The following is a 20747-nucleotide window of genomic DNA, read 5'->3' as shown; positions in this document are numbered from 1 at the left end:
AACAACGCCAGTACATCGTATTTGCGCGAGCGGTAAGGCTGGCGAAAGCAGTCTTGAGCAATAACATGGAGTGAAATCAACAAGGACGCAAGCGTGATGACGATAGAGTCGATTGGCATATACAGCGACCCGCACAGTTCTCTAGATTAAACAACAAGGAGATAAGGTATCGCTAACCAACGCGATCAAAACAAAACGGCTAATCTACGACACGGAACACGGCAACATGCACAACACTCCATCACCGCTCCCCCATGTCCTGCAACGGCACATAGCGCGCCTCCTCCCTGTTCCTCCCCCACGCAGCCCAAGAGTCGCCGACCCACTCCCTCGCCACAGCAAAGACGCCAGGTCGTTGGAAATCCTGCCTCTCCATGCCCTCCGGCAGCTCCGCGCTCGGATCCAGCGCTGCGAGCGTCATCCAGCGCGGGCGGGTCCAGAACTTGAGGTGCAGCGAGCTCAGCACGACGCTGACGGAGGAGCAAGCCATAGCGGCGCCAGCGGCCATGGGATGCAGACTCAGCCCCCAGGGCAGAAAGAAGCCCATTGCGAATGGCAGGCCGATGAAGTTGTACATACACGCCCAGGCGAGATTGAGCTTGATGCGGCGGAAGATGCTGCGCGAGAGGCACAGGCTGGCGGGGATGGCGAGCAGGTCCGTGGTGCTCATGAGCACGATGGATGCGGCTTCCATGGCTACGTCTGTGCCGGTGCTGAGCGCGATGCCCATGTCTGCGCTCGCGAGGGCGGGCGAGTCGTTGATCCCGTCGCCGACCATGCCGACGCACAGACCGCGCGCTTGCATGTCCGAGACGATTGCTTTCTTGTCCGAGGGCGTGGCTGAGGCGTGCACCGAGGCGTTGTCGATGCCGACGGCGGCGGCGACTACGAGAGCGCTGGCTGACGTGTCGCCTGTCACGATGCTGCATGTGATGCCGAGGCGCTTGAGCGCGTTGACCGTGGCGCGTGCCGAGGGCTTGATGGTATCGGAGAGTGAGAGTGCGCCGGTGTAGGTCGTGCCGATGGCGGTGTGGATGGTGGTGATGCCTGCTGAGCGGGTCTGGGTGGAGCGAGCGACAGGGTTGGGTGTGAGCGGCTCGTCGAGGAGGTCGGGGACGACGACGCCGTTGGCGAGCAGGAAGGTTGCGTTGCCGATGAGGACCTTGTAGCGTGTCCTTGGACCCGAGACGGCGGCTTCGACGTTGGCGGTTATGCCTTTGCCGACTACGGCTTCGAAGTCGCCAACTGCGCCGTCGAGGATGCCGTCGGGGCCTAGGCGGAGGTGCTCTTTTGCGGAGCCGACGACGGCTTTGGCGATGGGGTGCTCGGAGCCCATTTCCGCGAGCCCGATGAGCGTCCACCAGAGGTTCTTCTTGGCGGCCCATTCGCCCTGGATGTCGGCGCGCGAGACGCTCATCTTGCCGACTGTGAGGGTGCCCGTCTTGTCGAAGACGATGTGATTGATCTTGGTGGCGGTCTCGAGGGCGGCGCCGCCCTTGACCAGAATGCCCTGCTCGGCGCCGACACCAGTGCCGACCATGACGGCGGTGGGCGTTGCGAGACCGAGGGCGCAGGGACACGCGAAGACGATGACGGCGATGCAGAGCTTGACGCAGACCATGAGCTTACCACCGCTGGCGTGGTTGAGGAAGACCTTGGGTGGGTAGGGCAGGACGTGGCTCAACACCATCCAGGCAACAAACGTGGCGAGACCAAGTGTAATGATGATGGGAACGAAGTATCCGGCGACGGTGTCGGCAAGACGTTGGATCGGGGCTCGGCTGGTCTGAGCCTCCTGTACAAGACGAACGATCTGACTGAGCTGGGTGTCACGACCAGCGCGAGTGACGATGAACTCCATGCGGGCTGCACCATTGACGGTACCGGCCATAAGGAGTGCCCCCTTCTTCTTCAAGATAGGCATAGCTTCACCAGTGACCATGCTCTCGTCGATGTAGGACTCGCCACGGGTTACTGTACCATCAGCAGGGATCTTGTCGCCGGGACGGAGGATGACAACATCGCCGACCTCGATAAGCTCGGTAGCAATTACGCGCTCTTCGGCAGCATTGACGTCCATCGAAGGACGGCCGTCCTTCTCGTCGACGGCGTCCCAGCCTTCAGCGGCCTTGGCGGCAGCGATGGGATCAGCATAGATGGTAGCCATGGAGGGTGCGAGAGACATGAGCCGCGACAGCGCCTTTGAAGTTTGACCCTTTGCACGGTTTTCGAGGAAGCGGCCCAAGCTGATGAATGTGAACAGCATAGTGCTGGTGTCGAAGAGCGTGGTAGGCTTGGTGTGGGGAGGTACGAAGATGGAAACAAGCATGGATGCGATGCTAAAGAAAAAGGCGGCTGAGGTGCCAAGAACGACCAGGACGTCCATGGTCGGCGATCCGTGGCTGAGAGACTTGTACGCAGAGATGTAGAAACGCTTGCCAATGCCAAACTGCACCGGGATGGTGAGAGCAAGGCAGACGATGTCGCCAAGGTAGAGACCAGGTATGATTCTGATTCTTCCGTAGTCGAGGAATGGCAGAAACATGGGGAAGATCATGCTGGTGAGGAAGACTGGGAAGGCGAACCAAGCCGAGAAGACGACTGCTCGTCTCCACTCCTGGATCTCCTTTGTCTTGGCAAGGGACTCGAGTTGGGCGTTGTTGTCGTCAGAGTCCGAGACCAGAGCGTTGTAGCCTGCGGCTTCGATGGCTTCGACTACGGCTCGTAGCCCAATGACCTGGGGCTCGCGCCTGACGATGGCTCTCGAAGTAGCGAAGTTGATCTGTACGGAGGTGATGCCAGATCGGTTCCTGAGCAGCCCCTCTAGCTCCTGCGCAGCCTCGATGTCTGGCAGACCGTAGATCTTGAGGTGTATGGGCGCATTGGTCGACGAGGACTGGTGCATGCTGGCATCTTCCGAGGACAGAATCGTAGCGTCGAACCCGCAGTCTTCGATGGTCTCCGCGATCTTCTCCGCACTGAGCTTTGAAGGATCGTGAACGAGCACGGCGCGGTTTGCAAGCAGGCTGATGTTGAACTGGTACACTCCAGGCACGTCCTTGAAGCCGCCCTCGATGGCAGACGTGCAAGCACCACAGGTCATGCCCTCGACTGCGACGGTTGTCGTCATGGTCCTCGATTTCTTCGCGCCCTTGGTCTTCTTCGGCGCAGGTACGTCAGCAACGGTTTCCAGCACCTCTGCGTCGAACCCAACGTCCTCTATTGTCTCGGCCAGCTGGTCCGGCGTGATGATCTTGGTCCAGTGCTCGATAACGGCGCGTTCTGACAGCAGCGATATGCTAAACGACTTGATCCCCGCTACGTCCTTGAACGCACCCTCCACCGCCGAAGTGCAGGCGCCACATGTCATGCCGCCCACGGAGAGTGTGGTCGTCGATAAGCCGTCGTTCGCCAGCAGGCCGTCCTCTTCGTCCTCGGAATCGGTCAGGAAGTGGTCGTCGGCGTTGTGCGAGACGGGCAGGTCCGTCGACAGCACCTCGGCATCGAAGCCCCTGTCCTCGATGATCTCCTTGACGTCGTCGGCAGATATCACGTCCGGGTCGTGAGAGATGACGGCGCGCTCCATGACGAGGCTGATGGACACGTTCCCGACTCCTGCGACGCCGTGGAAGCCCGTCTCGATGGCCGAAGTACATGCGCCGCATGTCATGCCCTCGACCTTCAGCGTCGTCGTCGCCATGTGCGCCGTGGCGCTGTTCGTGGGAGCCATGGCACGTGTGTGAAGCGGCTCGCGCTGGTGCTGTAAGTGTCCCTTCTTCGTGTTCTCGTGGGCCCCAGAGGGCGTACGCAAGTCGGCGTGTCAGCGCAGCGCGGTCTGCTGCGATTCGTAATGGCCGAATAGATTAATGTGTCGCCAGGCAGACCGGCAGTTCCGGCGCTGAATTAGACACCACGCGTCCGGGCCGGTTGGGTGGGGACAACGAGAATCCCGTAATCGTGTGATTGGAAGTGCTATGAATGGAACGCCACGGGCTGAGCACTTGTCGTGTCACGTTGTCACGTTGTCGAACCGTGTATTGGTGTACTGGGGGGATTGGGATGAGGAGAGATCAAAATGCACAGGTAGATGTCCTGTACGCTTATACCGCCGCCACAGCGCAGCCAGCTGCGGCGGAGAGAGTGTTTGCACTCGGCGAGCTGAAACGGGAAGGTCCTCGAATGCGCAGACGATGCCGGGCTGAGACGACGACAGCCTCAGGTTTTCGCGTCCACCCGGGCTGTCGTCCCGGATGTCTCGCAATATTGAATGACCAACGAGCAGGTTTCAAGGACCGGAGAGCCTCAGGTACAGGGTACCGTGCGTGAAACACAATCCTCGCCAATTCGGATGTTCAGGAACACGAATAGAGACATGGCCGAATCAGTCTAGTCGCACTGGGCGAGCTGGCGGGAGAGAGTGGGGCAGGCATCAGGCTTCCTCCGCGGCAGCCCCGCCAAGCGCTACAGCTGCCTACGCCATCAACACACACCACAGCTTGCTACCGCCACAACCACAGCTTGCTAACGCCACAACCACAGCTTGCTATCGCCACAACCACAGCTTGCTATCGCCACAACCACAGCTGCCTGCCCGCGTGCCGCCTGAGCTGCCCGAAGCTGCCGGGCCCAAGATGGAGCAGACCAAGGCGCTCAACGCGCTCGAACCCTTCCTCGCCCTCAGCAAGTCCGCGACATCGCCGCGCGCCGCCTCGGACCTCGTCGTGCAGGCGACCAGCGCACCAAACACATATGTTTTCGCCGAGCTGCTGCAGACGCCCAACATCCAAAGCCTGCGCAGCTCGCCCGAGCACGCTTCCTACCTGACGCTGCTGGAGGTGTTCGCCTGGGGCACCTGGGCCGACTACAAGAGTGCGTCGCGCCCACCCGCGCACTGCAATCGCGACTAACAGCCCCCCGTAGCACACGCCGGGCTGCCCAAGCTCTCGGCCCCGCAGCACCAGAAGCTGCTGCTGCTCTCGCTGCTGCCGCTCAGCCACGCCCACGCCACGCTCACATACGCTCGCCTGCAGGCCGCGCTCGACCTGCCCACGCCCCGCGCGCTGGAAGAGCTCATCACAACCGCCATCTACGCGGGCCTGCTGACGGCGACGCTGGACCCGGCCCACAGCCGCGTGAGCGTGACGTCGATTGCGCCCCTGCGCGACCTGGCGCCGGGCGCCCTGCCGCGCCTGCAGAGCACCCTGGCCGCCTGGAGCGGGCGGTGCGACGCAGCGCTGGCCGATCTCGACGCACAGGTCGAGCGCGTCAAGCGCGACGCGGTGCAGCGCGAGAAGCTGCGGCGCAAGAGGGAGCGCGCGGTCGAGGTGCAGACCAGCGACGAAAGGGGCGCGGGGAAGCGGGCGCCGGAGATGCGGGGCGGTGGGTACGGGGACGACGACGCCATGGATATTGACCAGGAGGGGGGCAGCGGAAGGGCGACGCGGGGCGCGAAGAAGGGCGCTGCGCCGTCTGGCCTTGGGGGTGCGGGGAGGCGGTTGGGACAGTGAGCAGAGACAGTGAGCAGAGACAGTGAGCAGAGACAGTGAGCGGGGACAGTGAGCAGGGACAGTGAGCGGGGACAGTAAGCGGGGACAGTGAGCGAGGACAGCATGGAGAGACGACGATACGCAGGCACAGAGGCAGACACGAGCCTTAGACACTCAGCCACCCCGCCTGAGCGAGCCTCACGGCACCGGAATAGAATAGCACGACGACCATCCACGAATAACGCAGCAACGAACAACTTGCAACGACAGACGCCGCAGAATGCATGCTCAATTACGACTACAGCGCCAGCCAACCATGCAACAGTGACGGTGCCAGCCTAAAAACCCATCAAACCCACCCAATCCAACCGAACCCAATCCAACCCAGTCTATGTACACGCAGCGCAATGCCATGCCATGCATTTGCCCAGCCCAGAAGCAACCCTGGCCCGGGTATTCAAAAAAAAAAGGCCCCCCCCCACCTCTCCCCCATGTATGCGCGCCCAAACGCCTCTATAGTGCAGAAAACGCCGTGCATGCCATCGCAAGCCAAGTGATAAGGAACAACAACGCCAACAATCTGCTAAGCCGGCGCGGCAGGGTGCTGCAACGCCTGCGCGCGGTCCTGGCCCGCGTCTGCAGCCGTTGCGGCCGCCGCGCCCAGCGACAGCATCTGGCTGTTGACGAGGTGGCCGGCCATGGTGCGCAGCGCCTCGCGCGTGGCGTCCATGTTCAGCTCGCCCCGCTCCTGTGCCTCCTTCAGATACGCCTCCCACTCTGGATCCATGGGCACGTTGTTGCCCTGGTCGCGCAGAGCCGCCGCGTGCAGCAGGCGCGCGTTGAGCTCGAACCCCACGCTCTCGCCCACGTCGTCTTGCGCGTCGTCCGAGTCGTTGTCGCTCTCCGTGTCCGGCATCTCCGTGTCCCTCTGCTCCTGTGTCGTGTGCTGCTGGGCCTGCAGCGGCGGCGAGTCGGCGTGCGAATCCGCGTGCAAGTCCGCAGACGCAGAGACGCGCTCGATCTCCACCTCAATGTGCGTCTTGACCTTGATCCCCTTCCGGCCCAGTCGCGCCGCGCGGTTGTCGACCCACGCCCCGATCTCCATCCCCGTCGTGTCCACCACCTTGACGCCCTCGTCGCGCTCATACCGCTCACGTGCCCACAGTGTCCCCTCCCACCTGCAGAACCCCTGCATCTCGCTCTCCGTGAGGCCAAGCGCGTCAAAGGCGCCAAAAAGCCGTCTGTGGTGTGGAAACCGGCCGAGCCGTTTCCGGTGCGGGCCGTGGGCGTAGTTCAGTCCGGGATATCGTGCTTCGATCGTGTCGAGCGAGCCGTAGAAGTTGGCGGTCTCGATGCGGACTTCACCAACGAGGTTCTTGGAGAGGTGGGCCGAGAACGAGGGCGGGTCTGTGGGGGACGGCGAGGGGAAGAGGTAGTTGTAGACGAGGACCGAGATGGGGTTTTTGCGGTGCATGGCTGCGGTTGTGGCGGTGTGCCCACGAGTGTGCGAGTGAGCGTCGTCGTGTAGGTGCGCGGGTGAACGTCGTCGTGTGGGTGCGCAGATGTGCGTGCGACGAAGAGTGGCCGTCTTTGTCGCGCGGTGTTGCTCGATTGGCGCTGGCAAGCAGGCGCTGCGCTGAAGCGTGCTGGTGCTGTCTCGCGCCTTCTCTGGGAGGAGTGCTGACTGGAGACGAGAGGCGTGACCCGCTGAAATGCGCCGCTGTCGGCTTCCGTAGTCAAACGAGCTTCAAGGAATCCAGCTGACCGTACTGCCTGAGCAAGTCTCGGATCGGTGCTGTGAGAGTGTCGCCGCCGCTGAGTCGTGAGGATGCGCGCTCTGCAGACCAAGTGTCCGGAGGGTATGCGAGGTTGGCGAGGCTGCAGGGCCCTAGTTCTGCTGGGAGATTAGAGTCGGGAGCGCCGCCACCGTTGTGACAGGGAGACGGTCGGGACCTGGTCTGCACACAACCGCACGTAGGATGCACGATAGGAATAGCAACAACCTCGTTAGACAACTTGGACAAAGGGTAGGCAGGCGGCGGCAGGCGTGCGCCAGCAAAGGGGCAGCGACACCACGGGATATAGCATCCGCATAACTCACCGCCAACTCGCACCCTCTCGTTCCAGGGACCACCCACACTCTGTCAAAGATCCTCACGGCTGCACTTCTAGACCAGGGTCCACCATGCGCTCCAATCCCGGTTGCCAGACAGCCCGGCGGCCACTCACTGCTGTCCTAGGCGGCCTGAAGCAGCGAGGCGACTCGACGCGGGCAGCAGCGGGACGACTCGAGGCCTGCGCATCCGTCGCACGCTGCACCGCTGCGGCTGCATCGGCGTCGATTGGGCGGATGTGTTACAGCGCACTCGCACACATTCTGACAGCGAACAAGGCATGCCATGGTGGTGCATGTGAACGCAGTTGAGCCACTGGCCGCCTGTGCTCCACCACGTCGAGTCCTCGTCCCGCCAGCAGGTAAGCAAGATACAACGCAATGCCACTGTGCGCCCTTAGTAGGCCAAACATGCATGAGGGCACGAATGCCATGAGCAAAGCAGCGCCATGCCTGGCGAGACGCTACGCAGCTGCCACAACCGCCCTGTTTGGTCCATAGCATTTGTCGTTTGGGCTGCCGTCTCAGGCACAACATGGGACACCTGGCGAGTCGAGTCTTTCGTTCTTGTTTCCGCGACCAACCCCACACATTGTGCGTTCCTTGATTCGGCAAGTGCGGCGACCTCGGTCAGGTGCTGCTGACACATCATCTGAAAAAGCCTTGTGCGAGTTTTGTATCAATCAAGGTTCACTATCAGTCAAGGTTCACTATCAGTCAAGACTCACTATCAGTCAAGATTCACTATCAATAAGATTCACTATCAGTGAAGGGAACTTGCAACTCACATTGCAAGAGGAGTCTACGAGATCCAACTGTTGTTATCTCGACTTTACCTGGTGTACATGTCCCTGATCCAGCTTTGCTGTGCGAAGCATTGACGCGAAGCCAGCAACACTGTATCGCATTGAGCGCCCGCTCAGGTATGAGGTACCAGTTCCTCATCCTTCCATCATGATCCCTTCATCCGTATCTTGACCACCTCCTCGATACTCTGACGTGCAGTCGCATCCAGCAAGGTCGATGTGTCAACCATGTGTGTGTGAAGTCGTGAATGGCAGTCCTTAAGACCACTGAGCCTCTGCAGCGGCCTGGTCAGCCCAGGACTCTTGAGTACCTCCGCCACTGCCAAAGTCGTCACCAGCCCAACCACCAGCAGTAGCTGCATCGCCAGCGCCAGCGTTGTCCATGCCACCAGTAGTGGCGCCAGAGTCGGCCCAACCGTTGTCACCACCACCGTAGGAGTCGACGACGGGCTCAGGGCAGCGCTTCGCGCCGTGGCCATTCCGAGAGCAGTTCGTGCACTTGACGCGGCTCCAGTCCTTAGGCTTGGGGCAGTCACGGCCAAGATGACCCTCAGCGTCACAGTTGCGGCAGCGGACCACGCGCGGCTCAGGACACTCGGACACCATGTGACCTGGTTGAAGACAGTTGAAGCAGGCGCGACCTCCACCGCCGCCGCCAGCTCGAGACTTGAGGGGCTCGATACAGTCGGCTTTGCGGTGGCTGGGAGGAAGTCAGCAATCATTGATCAGTGATGAGAGTGTGGAACGCACCCATCTAAACCGCAGTTGAAGCAAGCTTGGCCGCCACCCGAGCCGCCCTTGGGACAATCTGCCTTGCGGTGGCCAACATCTCCACAGCCGAAGCAAGCACGGTCACCTCCACCGCCGCCGCCAGTCTTGTTGCCGTAGCTAGAGGTACCGAAGTCGTTGCCAGAGCCAGAGTTGCCCCAAGCGTCGTTGCCAGAGTCTGGAGATGCGAGGTCGAAGCCGCCACCAGGTGTGAAGCCGGAGCTGTCACCACCCCAAGTGTCGGCGCCGTTGCTGATGTTCTTGGAGTTCTCCTTATCTTTCTCGGCCTGTTCCTTGTTGCGGTGGCCCTTGGAGTTCTTGTGCGCTGGCCAGTCCCTAGAGTTGAGGACACGGTCGCAGAGCTCGCAGAGTGTCGTCTGACCGATCTTCTCCTTTCCCAGATGGTAGGGGTTCGAAGCCATGCCCGGAGGCAAGGTAAGGACTGGAGCCCGCCCCATAATTGCTGTTGCTGCTGATGCCAGGAAAGCTGGGAGAGCGTTAGCTTCGAGTCAAGTAGTGAAGTGATGGTTGACAGTGCGTTAAATAAAGCAAGCGCGCGCTTCAAACAGTTCTATAAGGAGATCGCTGTAGCCACCAGAGATGGAAGAGTCTCGGTTTGGAGAATGACGAAATTGTTTGTGGGATAAGCAGCTTGCGAGGTAAACAAACAGTGGGTGTAATAATGTAGGGACACACCTACAAGTCGAAAAGCGAGAGACTGCTGCTACGTAGATTCAGGACGACTACTGTCAGCTCGTGAAGCAGACTGCCGAAATTGCTGTCGAAAGTCGATTTTGGCAGGTGAGGGCAGCCGTGATGGTTGGAGCTCAGTGGGAGAACCTTATAGAAGGCAGGCGCGAGCAACAACAAGCCCCGTGCGCAGCCAGTGGGGGGCGATGGCACATCATGCGACGGCGAGGCGAATCCCAACAGCAGGTCCCTTGACAAGAGACGATGAGGATGAGGATGAGAGAGAGATTTGACACTGATTGGCCAGTCCAAGAAGACCGTGTAGGTCGCGGTTTCCTGCATGCCAATATAACTGTTTGGTTTGGAAGCCTTCTACGGAGCTCGTAAAGTCTGTTAATATGCAGACACTCAATGTGCTGACGTAGAGGTTGGACATCTTCGTCTTGGATACGTGGCTTCGGCCTGGCAAATGTGCTTGCCGCCGTTCAGCTGTGTCTGAGATTGCTTGATTCAACCCTTCTCTTTTCTCGAGCCATCGTTTTGTGTGCAGCTACTGTCTAGATTCCTCCAATAGCCCCCTCCTCGCCCGCAATGGTCTCCTCGGGATCCAGCTTAGTCTTTGGCAATGGTTTCTTCCAGCCGGTGCAAGCTTGGACCAGCGTAACGACTACGGCCAGTCCGGTGGCCGCGAAGAACAGAGCCTTGATGGCGTCCTGGTAGGCACCGACAGCGACATCCCTCTCTGCGCCTTCAAGCTGACCGACTAGAGCAGGGCTACCCAAGAGCTTTCTCAACAGATCATCGCGATGAGTCAGGCCTGCGTTCGCGAAACCGTCCACGAGCGAGCGATACAAGACACGACCGAAGAGACCGCCGCCAATCGCCGAACCAAAACTACCCGCAAAGCCACGAAATGTTGCAAGCAAGGAGATGATGATGGGGTGAAGCTCTGGCAACGTCAAGTGTAAGAGATGTACCAGGGTATAGTTGAGCGCAGCGCCGGTGATAAGACCATTGAGAAATACCAGGAGCATGTACAGCGCCATGCTACTCGTAGTTGTGGAGGTGAGAGCAATGAAAGCCATGGTGATGGGCCAAAGCGCCATGGAGATGACGCTGTGTGCGTAGAAGCTTCCTTCGCGCTTGATGTGGTACACTCCAGCGAGAATACCACCAGCTGCAAAACCGGCGTTGGTAGGGATGAGGATGGATCCAGCAGCTGCAGGGACCCATTCGCGAACAGCAAGAGCATACACTGGCGTATAGAAGAGGACTGCCCATCTGGCCATCATGGCACCAACGGTAGCCAGGCAGGTGAGCAATGTGCCTCGCGACCTCATGACGTTGACTGGGATGACGGGGTCTTTTGCGACGTAAATTTCATTCATAACGAACAACGGCAGTGAAAATGCGGACAGTGCGAGGGGATACGGAAGAACACTGGGGCCCGACAAAGCAAAGAGGAATAGGACGATGGTGACGACAAGTAACAGGGCTCCAGAGTAATCAATCCGCGCAAGCTTCTGCTTGAAGGTGTACTGAACATGTTTGTTGCCTTGTGAGGCGTAGTTGACCGGAATCGCAAGGAGAAGTCCAAGTCCAGCGAGGAGGCACAGTGGAGACTGGACACCGAAGAGCGGTTTCTAGAGGCGTCAGCTTTGCATTCTATCAGCCGAAAGGCATTACTTACCCATCCAACCTTGGACTCCAGTGCTCCAGCAATGACAGCGCCGAGCGATACACCTGCAGTCATGCTGGTGTTCACAAGGCCAATGAACAGGCCACGACGTTCTGGGCTGGTCATCTGAATGGTTATGATACTAGCAACGATGAAGATACCACTAGCACCTGCTCCTGAGATGACGCGACCGACGATGAACATTTCGAACGTCGTTGAGGTAGCAATGATGAGTGTTCCAGCGGCGATGATGACTGTCGAGATGAACATGCAAAGTCTAGGACTAAAGACCTGAGACAATCGACCCATCAGGGGAGCAAGAGAAGACATGGCGATCAAGTATGATGAAGTGAGCCATGTTACATTGTCGAATGCATCCAGGTCTGCTGCGATGGCGGATTGAGTGGTGGTCAGGATCGACATGTTTGTAGCTAGGGACGTATTAGCTACTGCGATTCAAGATTGCACTCAAGACAGAGTGAGTAGCTGCACCATCAGACACGACCTCGGGTATTTGGAAGAATTAAACAGCATCGAAATGCGCACATAGGCTACAAATGGAAATGTAGAGAAACAGAAGAAAAAAGTACCTTGCAAGAAGATGAGTAGTCCAATGGATGCTATAATAAAGCCTCCACGGGTTTTCGATATGGGTTGTTCTTCATCATGCCGAAGTCCTTCCAGTGCACTCGAGATGGACCCGCGAATCACAGCTCCAGGTTCTTCTGTGATTCGACGCAAGAGCGGCGTTCGCTCTCGAACGCTGCGATAGTACCGGTCCCGCCGCATAGGCATCGTGTCGGAGCCGAATGAAGGAACAAGGATATCAATTGGCAGGACTGAGATACGTCGTGGGAAGAAGCGTCGCGTGCCTTGAACTAGAGTTCGTCGTGATGACGAAGTTTACTTGCCGCTGCGATGACAAATGCGGCAGGAGCTCCCGAGGTTTGACAGCAGTAGGCAACTTCATTGGCAGAGCTATTCCGTAATTCATGATCGATTCCAAGCTCTAACTAATACTGTCTCCGAACATACTATCTGAATTCACAACTGCGGGAGCGTGCTATGCGACTACGTGTTGGGCCGTTGACAGCTGTTGTGGTGATGTAACCGGTGATTGGATCGTTAAGAGGTACTTAGCGGCATACCCGTCGATCGACCTCGTCAGTGGAAAGCTGGCCTCAAGCAAACAATCTTACCACGACGCCTGTGGCGAACCCCTCTGACTGTTTTCGAATCCGGGAGATGTCGCAATGACCATTTCAACCTCAATACAAATTTACGATTCCCTACCAGAAAGATGAGGCCACGATGGCAGCGGCTTGTGCCGCTCTTCTTTGGTAAGTCTGCACCCTGAGCACTACGATAGCATCCTGACTGACCCCTAGAATCGCAGTCATTCTAGCGACACTTCTTTCCTTTACGACAGCACAGTACGGCGGCAGCGATGCGCATGCGCAGCAAAGACCATTAGGGAGAAAGTTAGCACCTTCAGGAACAGCACAGTCCGAGGAGCAGCCGGCTTGGAAGTCAAAATGGGGCACTACAGAAGAGAGGGAAAAGCAGGGCAAGGGTCATGCGGCCTTCGAAGAGGCGACTTTATTACTCCACAAGGTCAAGCCCGCGGCCACGCCCTGGTACAACTTTGACAAGAATGCGGGTATAATTGGAGCAAGCGCATACTATGCGAAGGAACTGTTCTTCTTACTGTTCATGAATGGGCCCAACGAATCGCAGCCTTTCACGACCAACCCGCAATCGAAGAAACTCAGCCAGCCCTTGTCGCAAGCTGTCAAGCTGCTGGAAGCTGCCGCCGCTCAGAAAAACGTAGATGCCATTTACACGCTCGCCGATCTGAACTTCTACGGTAATTACTCACACCCGCGCAACTACTCCGAAGCTTTTCGACGATACTACGAACTCGCGACCCTCGACGGAAATGCCTCGGCGCAGCACATGGTTGGGTTCATGTACGCTACTGGCATTGGAGGCGTGGTGGAGCAAGACCAGGCGAGAGCAATGTTATACCATACCTTAGCAGCTGAGGGTGGCGACGTGCGATCAGAGATGACGATTGCCTATCGTCACTCCTCTGGTATTTCAACGCCCAGGAATTGCGACGAGGCTGTGCACTTCTACCGGGAGGTTGCCAAGAAGGCTGTTGCGTATATGCGCTCCGGCCCACCAGGAGGGCATTCTATGCCACGGGAGTCGTTCAGAATCGCCGATGAAGAGGGCGGTGTCTACGGCGAGGGCGCAAGCGCAAGCAGCTCGGGACCGAACGCCAAGACGGGGAGTGTTCACTCAGACGCCTACTCTTCGTTGGACGATGTGGTGGAGTATATGGATCTTCAAGCCAGGAAGGGCGATGCGAGAGCAAGCTTTAACTTGGCTAAGCTAAACTACGACGGAGCGAGGACCTCAAAACGAGACCTACCGGCTGCGAAGAAGCGCTTCTTGGAGCTTGCACGCATGTACTGGGACAAAAATGGCAAGACAAAGCAGAACGTGTCTCCGCTCACCGAGAAGTTGGCAGCGAAGGCAGCCGGCTACCTTGGGCGTATGTTCCTCCGTGGTGAGGGTATGCCCCAGAGCTTTGACATTGCCAGAACGTGGTTCAGGCGCGGTATTGAGCACGGTGACGCACTTTCGCAGTACTCGATGGGCATCATGTACCTGAAGGGGCTTGGTGTACCAAAGAATCCTGTCAAGGCGGCCGAGCTATTCGGTGCTGCCGCAGATGATGATTTGGCCGTGGCTCAGGTTCGCTTAGGTGCACTCTTCCTCGATCAGGGCGACGTCCCAACTGCTATGAAGTACTTCGATTTGGCAGCCCGACATGGACACCTTGAAGCTTACTACTACCTGGCCGAGCTTGCACACCACGGTGTTGGCCGCGATAAGTCCTGCCATGTTGCTTCTGCATACTACAAGATTGTAGCCGAGAAGGCAGAACTCATCTCGACATCCTTCCCTGAGGCAAACGAGGCGTACGGCAACGGAGATCTTGAGACGGCATTAGTCCGTTACATGATGGCTGCCGAGCAGGGCTTTGAGGTCGGACAGGCTAACGTGGCGTATCTGCTCGACCAGGTCAAGCCGAAGTTCACTCTTAGCTCGCTCATTCCGTTCGTGCAGAAAAAGGCGAGTCTTGCCAGTGACGCCGTCCTGGCTTTGATCTACTGGACCCGCTCGGCCGAGCAGAAGAACGTTGACTCGATGGTCAAGATGGGCGACTACTATCTCCAAGGCTTCGGAACGTCTCCGGACCGTGAGAAGGCGGCTGCGTGCTACCAAGCCGCAGCCGAGACTCTGCGCAGCGCTCAATCGATGTGGAATTTAGGCTGGATGCACGAGAACGGCATCGGCGTTGACCAGGACTTCCATCTCGCGAAGAGACATTATGACCTCGCTCTTGAGACCAACCCTCGCGAAGCGCATCTACCAGTCCTACTAGCTCTGTATAAACTCAGATTCCGCAGCTGGTGGAACACCATCACTAACGGCAAGATCAAGTCCATCCAGGATGAACCTAGTATGTCACTCCTCTTCTCGTGTCTCTCTGAAGCCACTAACATGCCCCAGCCGTCAAGAAAGACTTCTCCCTCTCTGAATGGATAAGCGCCTTCCTCGATGCCGAGCTCGCTGGCTGGGATGACTACGAGCCCGATGACTATGAAGACCACATCGACGGCGGCGACGGCTACTACGGCGATGAAATCGATTCCGACATTCTTGAATCGCTTGTCATTCTTGCACTCAGTGGCGCGCTTGCATTCTTGTTGTATTACCGCGCGCAGAGACAGAGGAGACAGGAGGAGGAGAGACAGAGACAACAATTGCAACATCTCCAGGCTAATGGATTAGCACCTGTTGCGCCGGCTGCTGCTGCTCCTGCGGCGCCTGCGAGGCAGGACCAGGGGTTCCAGCCAAATGATATGTTCTGGGCCGGCGGTGGTGCTGGTCTATAAGGCAAAGTTCGGACTGAATGTATTGCATGGCATAGTATGGCGTTTTCGTTGGCGTATTGAGCATTGGTGTGGCTCTGGTCATGGACTTAACTTGTCTGTAACTACGGCTATCGATACGAGCGTACACGACGTGACTTGAAGTACCCACCACTTGCCCGTCAGACGCTTTACTCTGGCAAAGCTCTCCACTTTGCAATTCCAAGGGGAGGCGTGTTGACTTGATTTCTTATCTTGGCGGTTACGGGCCCGTTTTTCGCCATAGCTCAGCAGTCGGTACTATCGGGAGAGTATGCATGCCATGAGCTTGGCCCGTCCATCGTGTTGTCGTGATGGAAGATCTCATCATGAGACGTCCGGATACTCTGCGCAAAGGACTGATCATGAAACTCTGGAGATTTGGGAATGAAGGGGCTTGAAGAAGGATTGTGGTTTGTAAAGTTGAAGGGTCGCTAGGGGACGCAATGGTAGTCTGCTGTGCGATTCCTCTTCTCGGCGACGACTGCACCTTAGTGGTGCGGAAGCCTGCGATATCTGTGCATAGGTAGGCTGAGTATATAGACCCAATCGCTTGGGATTGTTGCGCTGTGGAGGTTGCGTTCAGGAGAAGGTACAGAGGGTAAGCAGTGAATCAGGTCAAAGGTATCAGCTGTGGTGGAGTAAGGCTGTCAGATAAGCATGTTTCTGCATGCCAAATCCATGCGCAAATATGGATCGGCGCAGGTGTTCTAATCCATCATCTATCAGAAGTTGACAATAACTTCGGCGCACAGCGGGTGCTGCATGCCTCGTGAAGGGCAAAGTGCTGCTTCTCGTGTGTATCTGATCTATTTCATGTTTCCTCCCGTGGGATCACTCGATTAATAATCATGATACAATCGTAGCGAACCTGGCAGGCTCTTGTGATGTGCGAGGTTCGAGTGGTCATGCGGCCCATCGGTGTTGATGCTCACTACTTCCTCACCAGATACCGTTGGCACAGCCGCGAAGCAAGACGAGCGAGGCATGATTGTCGATTGCATCTCTGTCACCAGTGTAGGTACACAGATCAGAAAAAAAACCTACAGTCTTCGCATTAGTCGTCACGCAATCGTGTGCGAGATTGGCGCATCCTCGGCGCTTTTTAATTCTCCGCCACCCAACAGAAATGTCTTCCGAGGCTTATCACCCACCAGGACGGCCACGAAGCTTATTCTGGCATTGCCCTAGCTTCTTGAGCCTCACGCCCGCTACCCCAATAGACGCCGCTCGCGGACTCTGGCGCACGACGCGTGTAAGTAGATACGGAGCACGCAATAACTCGGCCCTTTTCATAATCAGTCGACTCTGTACAAAATCTGGAGCATGCCCATTAGCGCTGGTCGCACACGGCCGAACTCGAACTGCAGAAATGGCAATGATGATATGCCTTTGATTGATGCAAGTGCGCCGCATAACCAGTACGACACGTTTCCCACTTCCAGCACCACAAGCGGCCTGATGAACGATATCGCAATTTCCAAGGGAGGAAGCAACACCAACGGCAGAATGAGCAAATCCGATCTTGATTATGGTGTGAACACCACCATTTCACATGGCGCAGACCTCGAGGCCTCGTGTAGCCGCCACCGTGACCACGAGGGCGACTTCGTCACCGAGCTGGAGAACAACAGCCTCGCTCGAGGTCTGCGCCAGCGCCACATCCAGATGATAGCCATCGCTGGTGCCATTGGAACAGGGCTCTTCCTCGGACTGGGCGGTTCCATCCAGACTGGCGGTCCGCTCGGCGCGCTTCTGGGCTACGCAACAGTTGGAATGATTGTCTGCGCAGTGCAGTTCGCCTTGGGAGAAGTCGCAGCGCTGCTTCCGGTCACTGGTTCTTTTGTTCGACACGCAGATTTCCTTGTCGACCCTGCTTTTGGGTTTGCCATTGGATTGAACATCGTCTATGGCAATCTGCTGTCTGTCCCTGCAGAGATCTCCGCCATCTGCGTGCTCTTCCAGTATTGGACAGATCTTAATCCCGCGATTTGGATCTGTATCTTTATTGTTATCACCTTCGTGGTCGGCGTCTCGTTCGTTGGCATTTACGGAGAGATTGAATTCTTCTTCGCCTGCTTAAAGATCCTTCTTGTTGTTTTTCTGATCATCTTTGGATTGGTCATCGACCTTGGAGGTATTCCGGGACAGGAACGTATTGGGTTCAGGTACTGGAAGCATCCAGGCCCATTTGTCGAGTACATCGCTTCTGGTCCGTGGGGACAGTTCCTGGGCTACTGGGCTGTCATGACGAACGCTGTGTTCAGCTTCGCTGGTGTGGAAAGTTTGGCAATGGCCGCAGCTGAGACGCAGAATCCGCGTCGGAATATCCCAAAAGCCTGTAAGAAGGTTTTTGCCCGAGTGTTGATCTTCTACGTCCTTGCAGGTAAGTCGGGTTAGATGGGCCAGTCTATTCAAGTGACACTAACAAATCGTAGTCCTCATTGTCGGTATGATTGTTTCTAGTGATGATGAGCGACTCAACGACCAGTCTGGCGACGCAACACAGAGTCCCTTCGTCATCGTCGCCTCAGCTGCCGGCATCAAAGCCATCCCCTCAGTTGTCAATGCCGTAGTCATCACCTCCGCCTGGTCATCCTCCAATCAAGCCCTCCTCTCTGGCACCCGAGTTCTCTACGGTCTAGCAATCAAAGGTCAAGCACCCAAGATCTTCCTCCGCACCAGCTCCTGGGGCGTGCCTTACGTCTGCGTCTGCTTCAACACCTGCTTCATGTTTCTCGCGTTTATGGCGCTTTCGAACAGCGCTATGACAGTCTTCTGGTGGCTGGTCGATCTCACTGCGGCCGGTGTCCTTGTGTCCTGGTCGTCAATCTTGCTCAACCACATCCGTCTCACCATGGCGATGAAGAAGCAAGGTATCTCCCGCACCGAGCTTCCCTTCTACAATAACTGGACTCCATACTCGTCACCGGTGGCGCTCTTCATGTGTCTCGCTATACTACTCACGGGTGGATTTTCGAACTTCACAAAAGGCGGATGGTCGACGAGTAGCTTCGTATCTTCATACTTGGATATCCCGCTAGTCATCGCGGCGTTCTTGCTTTGGAAGATCATCAAGAGAACGAAATTCGTGGATCTGGCAGATGTGCCGATTCGAGCGGCGCTGGAGCAGGTTGCGGCAGATCCTGAACCGGAGGAGCAGAAGTCTACGGGTTGGAGAAGGGCGGTAAACATCTTGTGGGACTAGTAGCTTGGGGTCCTGATTTTCTCAAAGCATTTAGTCTTATAGAATTCGACATCACTTACACGTTTCGAATGGCAATCTCACAGATGGGACGCGCTGATGTGAGAACATTTATGCATTGGACTAAGAGAAAAGTAGCACCATACGCCAAACGCCTCTCTATGTATGATACGGTGCCAGCCAGTGTTGTCTTTACCCTTATTCGCTGAACCTGTTCAAAATGGAAGGGCCTGCTTCTCAGTAAGCCAGCTCTGCGGATATCTCAGGCTCCGGAAAGGAGTAAGCCTCGGTCCACTCGACACCACCGACTCTGCTGACTTGGATTGCATCGGTGTAGAAGTCGCAGTGTTTGAAGGCGTGCTTTTAGGCGATAGCTCGTAAGATTTTGAGGGCTGGCCAGATGGCCGGTCCTTGCCATCCCTGCCAGGCTTGTCGTGGTCTCGAAGGTGGTCATGCCCGTGGTGATCGCTCTTAGTATGTCCAGATTGGTTGCGACCAGGCCTCTCTGATGAGCCTGAGTGGCCACCGTATGAAAGGGCCGTACGATCTGGCTTCGACGAAGGGCCGGACTGAGGCCCAGACAGAGGACAACCTGGCAGTAAAGTCCGGAGGCCAGCAAGCTCTGCGATGCAACAACGCCTAGGTACATGCGACCTTGTCAAAACTAGTTCGAACTGCACGACGGATGTCCACACAATCAAATGCATCCTGGATGCGGGGAAGGTGCTGAGTGTTTGCAACACCGGCTGAATGCTTCCGCTCCTTCACCGTTGGCGCTTCGTCACGCATTCCTGGCAGATATACGAGGCAGGATACGGCATTTTAGGGTGCACATTTGCGACGGAGATCGAGTTGTCGATGTCTCTTGCACTGGTCAGCTCCCCGTTCGTGGAGGCTGAAGGGATCCTTATGTGTAACGGTTGAGAGGAGAAGCAGATCACGTGTTGTTGGCGGTGGTCTGGTGCTTGCTTCCTCATGTTGTTGAGCACCTCTTGCCTCAGCTGCATCACAAACACGTCATCAAAACAGATCCCGCAGCGAGCCTTGGTGAGTTAAAGATACAAGCAGAACAAGAACACAGAACAACACAATACACTCGTTTATACATTTTGTCCTTGATACCGCAACATTACGAGCTCTGCTTACGGCACCGTGGCCGTGCGCCCGATGAGCCAGTTCAGCTAATAAGCCACCCCAACAAGATCTTAACAATAGAAAAATAAAGCTGTAGAGCCACACCTAAAAGATATTATTGCGAGAAATGTTACTGTATTGCTGTAACGTACTCTATCACTGAGCTAGTTATATCACTAAACTAGTTAAAATCTACTAAGACTAACATAACTTTGCACTAACGTAGATTATTACCAAGCCAGCCATATCTCTGAACTAGCCATTTTCTCTTAGCACAACTAACACAAGTTACTACAACTACAACTAACGTAGATTATCACCAAGCCAGCCATATCACTGAACTGGCCACTTTCTCTTAGCACGACCACCTTTTACCCTAACACAACATGCCTTAATAACAACAACTTTAGAATACTACTAGAGAAGGCAGAGTTATCCTTACTATCTAGGCCTTCTATGCTAGCTAATTTCGCAGTATCTACAGCACTGCTAGAGCGTTGAACGTACCTTATTAGTAGGTCTCTAATCACCTTTGCAATATCACGTTTTAACTAGATATATGCGCTAATTGCTAGAAACTTACTATACTAGAGGAGCAGACAATTATCTAGTATATACTAGGCTGGCGGAATGGGTATACTCCAACGTCCTTCGTGGGTACCCCCCAAAACTTTGTCAATAATACATGGATTCTAGCGAAATAGGGCTTAAAAGAAAGAGAAAAACTACCTCTACATTTCTGTAGTAGAGGGTTTTGTTATAACTATTAAACTACATAAGCTAGAGGCTAGAAAAGGTTAAAAAAGGGGGGGTACCTAGCGAGCATACCTATTAATAGGTATACTTTGCTAGGTAGTGTTAATAACTTAGCTAATACTAGG

The 20747-nt window shown here is 56.3% G+C and overlaps 7 protein-coding genes across 7 annotated transcripts; 3 read left to right on the top strand and 4 right to left on the bottom strand.

Moving 5' to 3' along the window:
• Positions 1–241: 241 nt before the first annotated feature.
• M421DRAFT_68082 (copper-transporting ATPase 2) lies at positions 242–3730 on the bottom strand (the record flags this gene model as incomplete). Its single annotated transcript, XM_033596477.1, has 1 exon — positions 242–3730. One exon carries the CDS (start codon positions 3728–3730, stop codon positions 242–244), a length of 3489 nt encoding a protein of 1162 aa, XP_033446525.1.
• Positions 3731–4631: 901 nt separating this feature from the next.
• On the top strand, positions 4632–5507 carry M421DRAFT_68097 (COP9 signalosome subunit 7; the record flags this gene model as incomplete). Its single annotated transcript, XM_033596480.1, has 2 exons — positions 4632–4869; positions 4921–5507. The coding sequence occupies 2 exons, from the start codon at positions 4632–4634 to the stop codon at positions 5505–5507; spliced, it is 825 nt and encodes a 274-aa protein (XP_033446524.1).
• A 562-nt stretch (positions 5508–6069) lies between these two features.
• On the bottom strand, positions 6070–6960 carry M421DRAFT_7198 (uncharacterized protein; the record flags this gene model as incomplete). Its single annotated transcript, XM_033596836.1, has 1 exon — positions 6070–6960. One exon carries the CDS (start codon positions 6958–6960, stop codon positions 6070–6072), a length of 891 nt encoding a protein of 296 aa, XP_033446523.1.
• Positions 6961–7338: 378 nt separating this feature from the next.
• Positions 7339–8177, bottom strand: M421DRAFT_221764 (uncharacterized protein). Its single transcript, XM_033588316.1, has 2 exons — positions 7440–8177; positions 7339–7380 (listed from the first exon to the last, which is right to left on the bottom strand). Exon 1 carries the CDS (start codon positions 8134–8136, stop codon positions 7723–7725), a length of 414 nt encoding a protein of 137 aa, XP_033446522.1. The 5' UTR covers positions 8137–8177; the 3' UTR covers positions 7339–7380; positions 7440–7722.
• Positions 8178–10420: 2243 nt separating this feature from the next.
• M421DRAFT_67899 (MFS general substrate transporter) lies at positions 10421–12330 on the bottom strand (the record flags this gene model as incomplete). The annotated part of the gene is made up of 3 exons (XM_033596455.1): positions 10421–11506; positions 11554–11972; positions 12132–12330. The coding sequence occupies 3 exons, from the start codon at positions 12328–12330 to the stop codon at positions 10421–10423; spliced, it is 1704 nt and encodes a 567-aa protein (XP_033446521.1).
• Positions 12331–12841: 511 nt separating this feature from the next.
• Positions 12842–15512, top strand: M421DRAFT_7195 (ubiquitin-protein ligase Sel1/Ubx2; the record flags this gene model as incomplete). Its single annotated transcript, XM_033596835.1, has 3 exons — positions 12842–12881; positions 12938–15076; positions 15127–15512. 3 exons carry the CDS (start codon positions 12842–12844, stop codon positions 15510–15512), a joined length of 2565 nt encoding a protein of 854 aa, XP_033446520.1.
• A 1195-nt stretch (positions 15513–16707) lies between these two features.
• M421DRAFT_422951 (dicarboxylic amino acid permease) lies at positions 16708–18871 on the top strand. The gene is made up of 2 exons (XM_033593320.1): positions 16708–17913; positions 17966–18871. The coding sequence occupies exons 1-2, from the start codon at positions 16854–16856 to the stop codon at positions 18733–18735; spliced, it is 1830 nt and encodes a 609-aa protein (XP_033446519.1). The 5' UTR covers positions 16708–16853; the 3' UTR covers positions 18736–18871.
• The last annotated feature ends 1876 nt before the right edge of the window (positions 18872–20747 follow it).

Source organism: Didymella exigua (genome assembly GCF_010094145.1).
Source record: "Didymella exigua CBS 183.55 unplaced genomic scaffold M421scaffold_23, whole genome shotgun sequence".
NCBI classification, from domain to species: Eukaryota; Fungi; Ascomycota; class Dothideomycetes; order Pleosporales; family Didymellaceae; genus Didymella; species Didymella exigua.
This window is presented reverse-complemented; position numbering and strand designations above follow the sequence as displayed.

Bases quoted from the DNA above. Each gene is read 5' to 3' on its own strand.
- M421DRAFT_221764 (XM_033588316.1), bottom strand. From the start codon at position 8,136: ATGTTGTGCCTGAGACGGCAGCCCAAACGACAAATGCTATGGACCAAA.
- M421DRAFT_422951 (XM_033593320.1), top strand. From the start codon at position 16,854: ATGCCCATTAGCGCTGGTCGCACACGGCCGAACTCGAACTGCAGAAAT. The intron at 17,914-17,965 runs GTAAGTCGGGTT...AACAAATCGTAG, and splicing joins GATCTTCTACGTCCTTGCAG to TCCTCATTGTCGGTATGATT.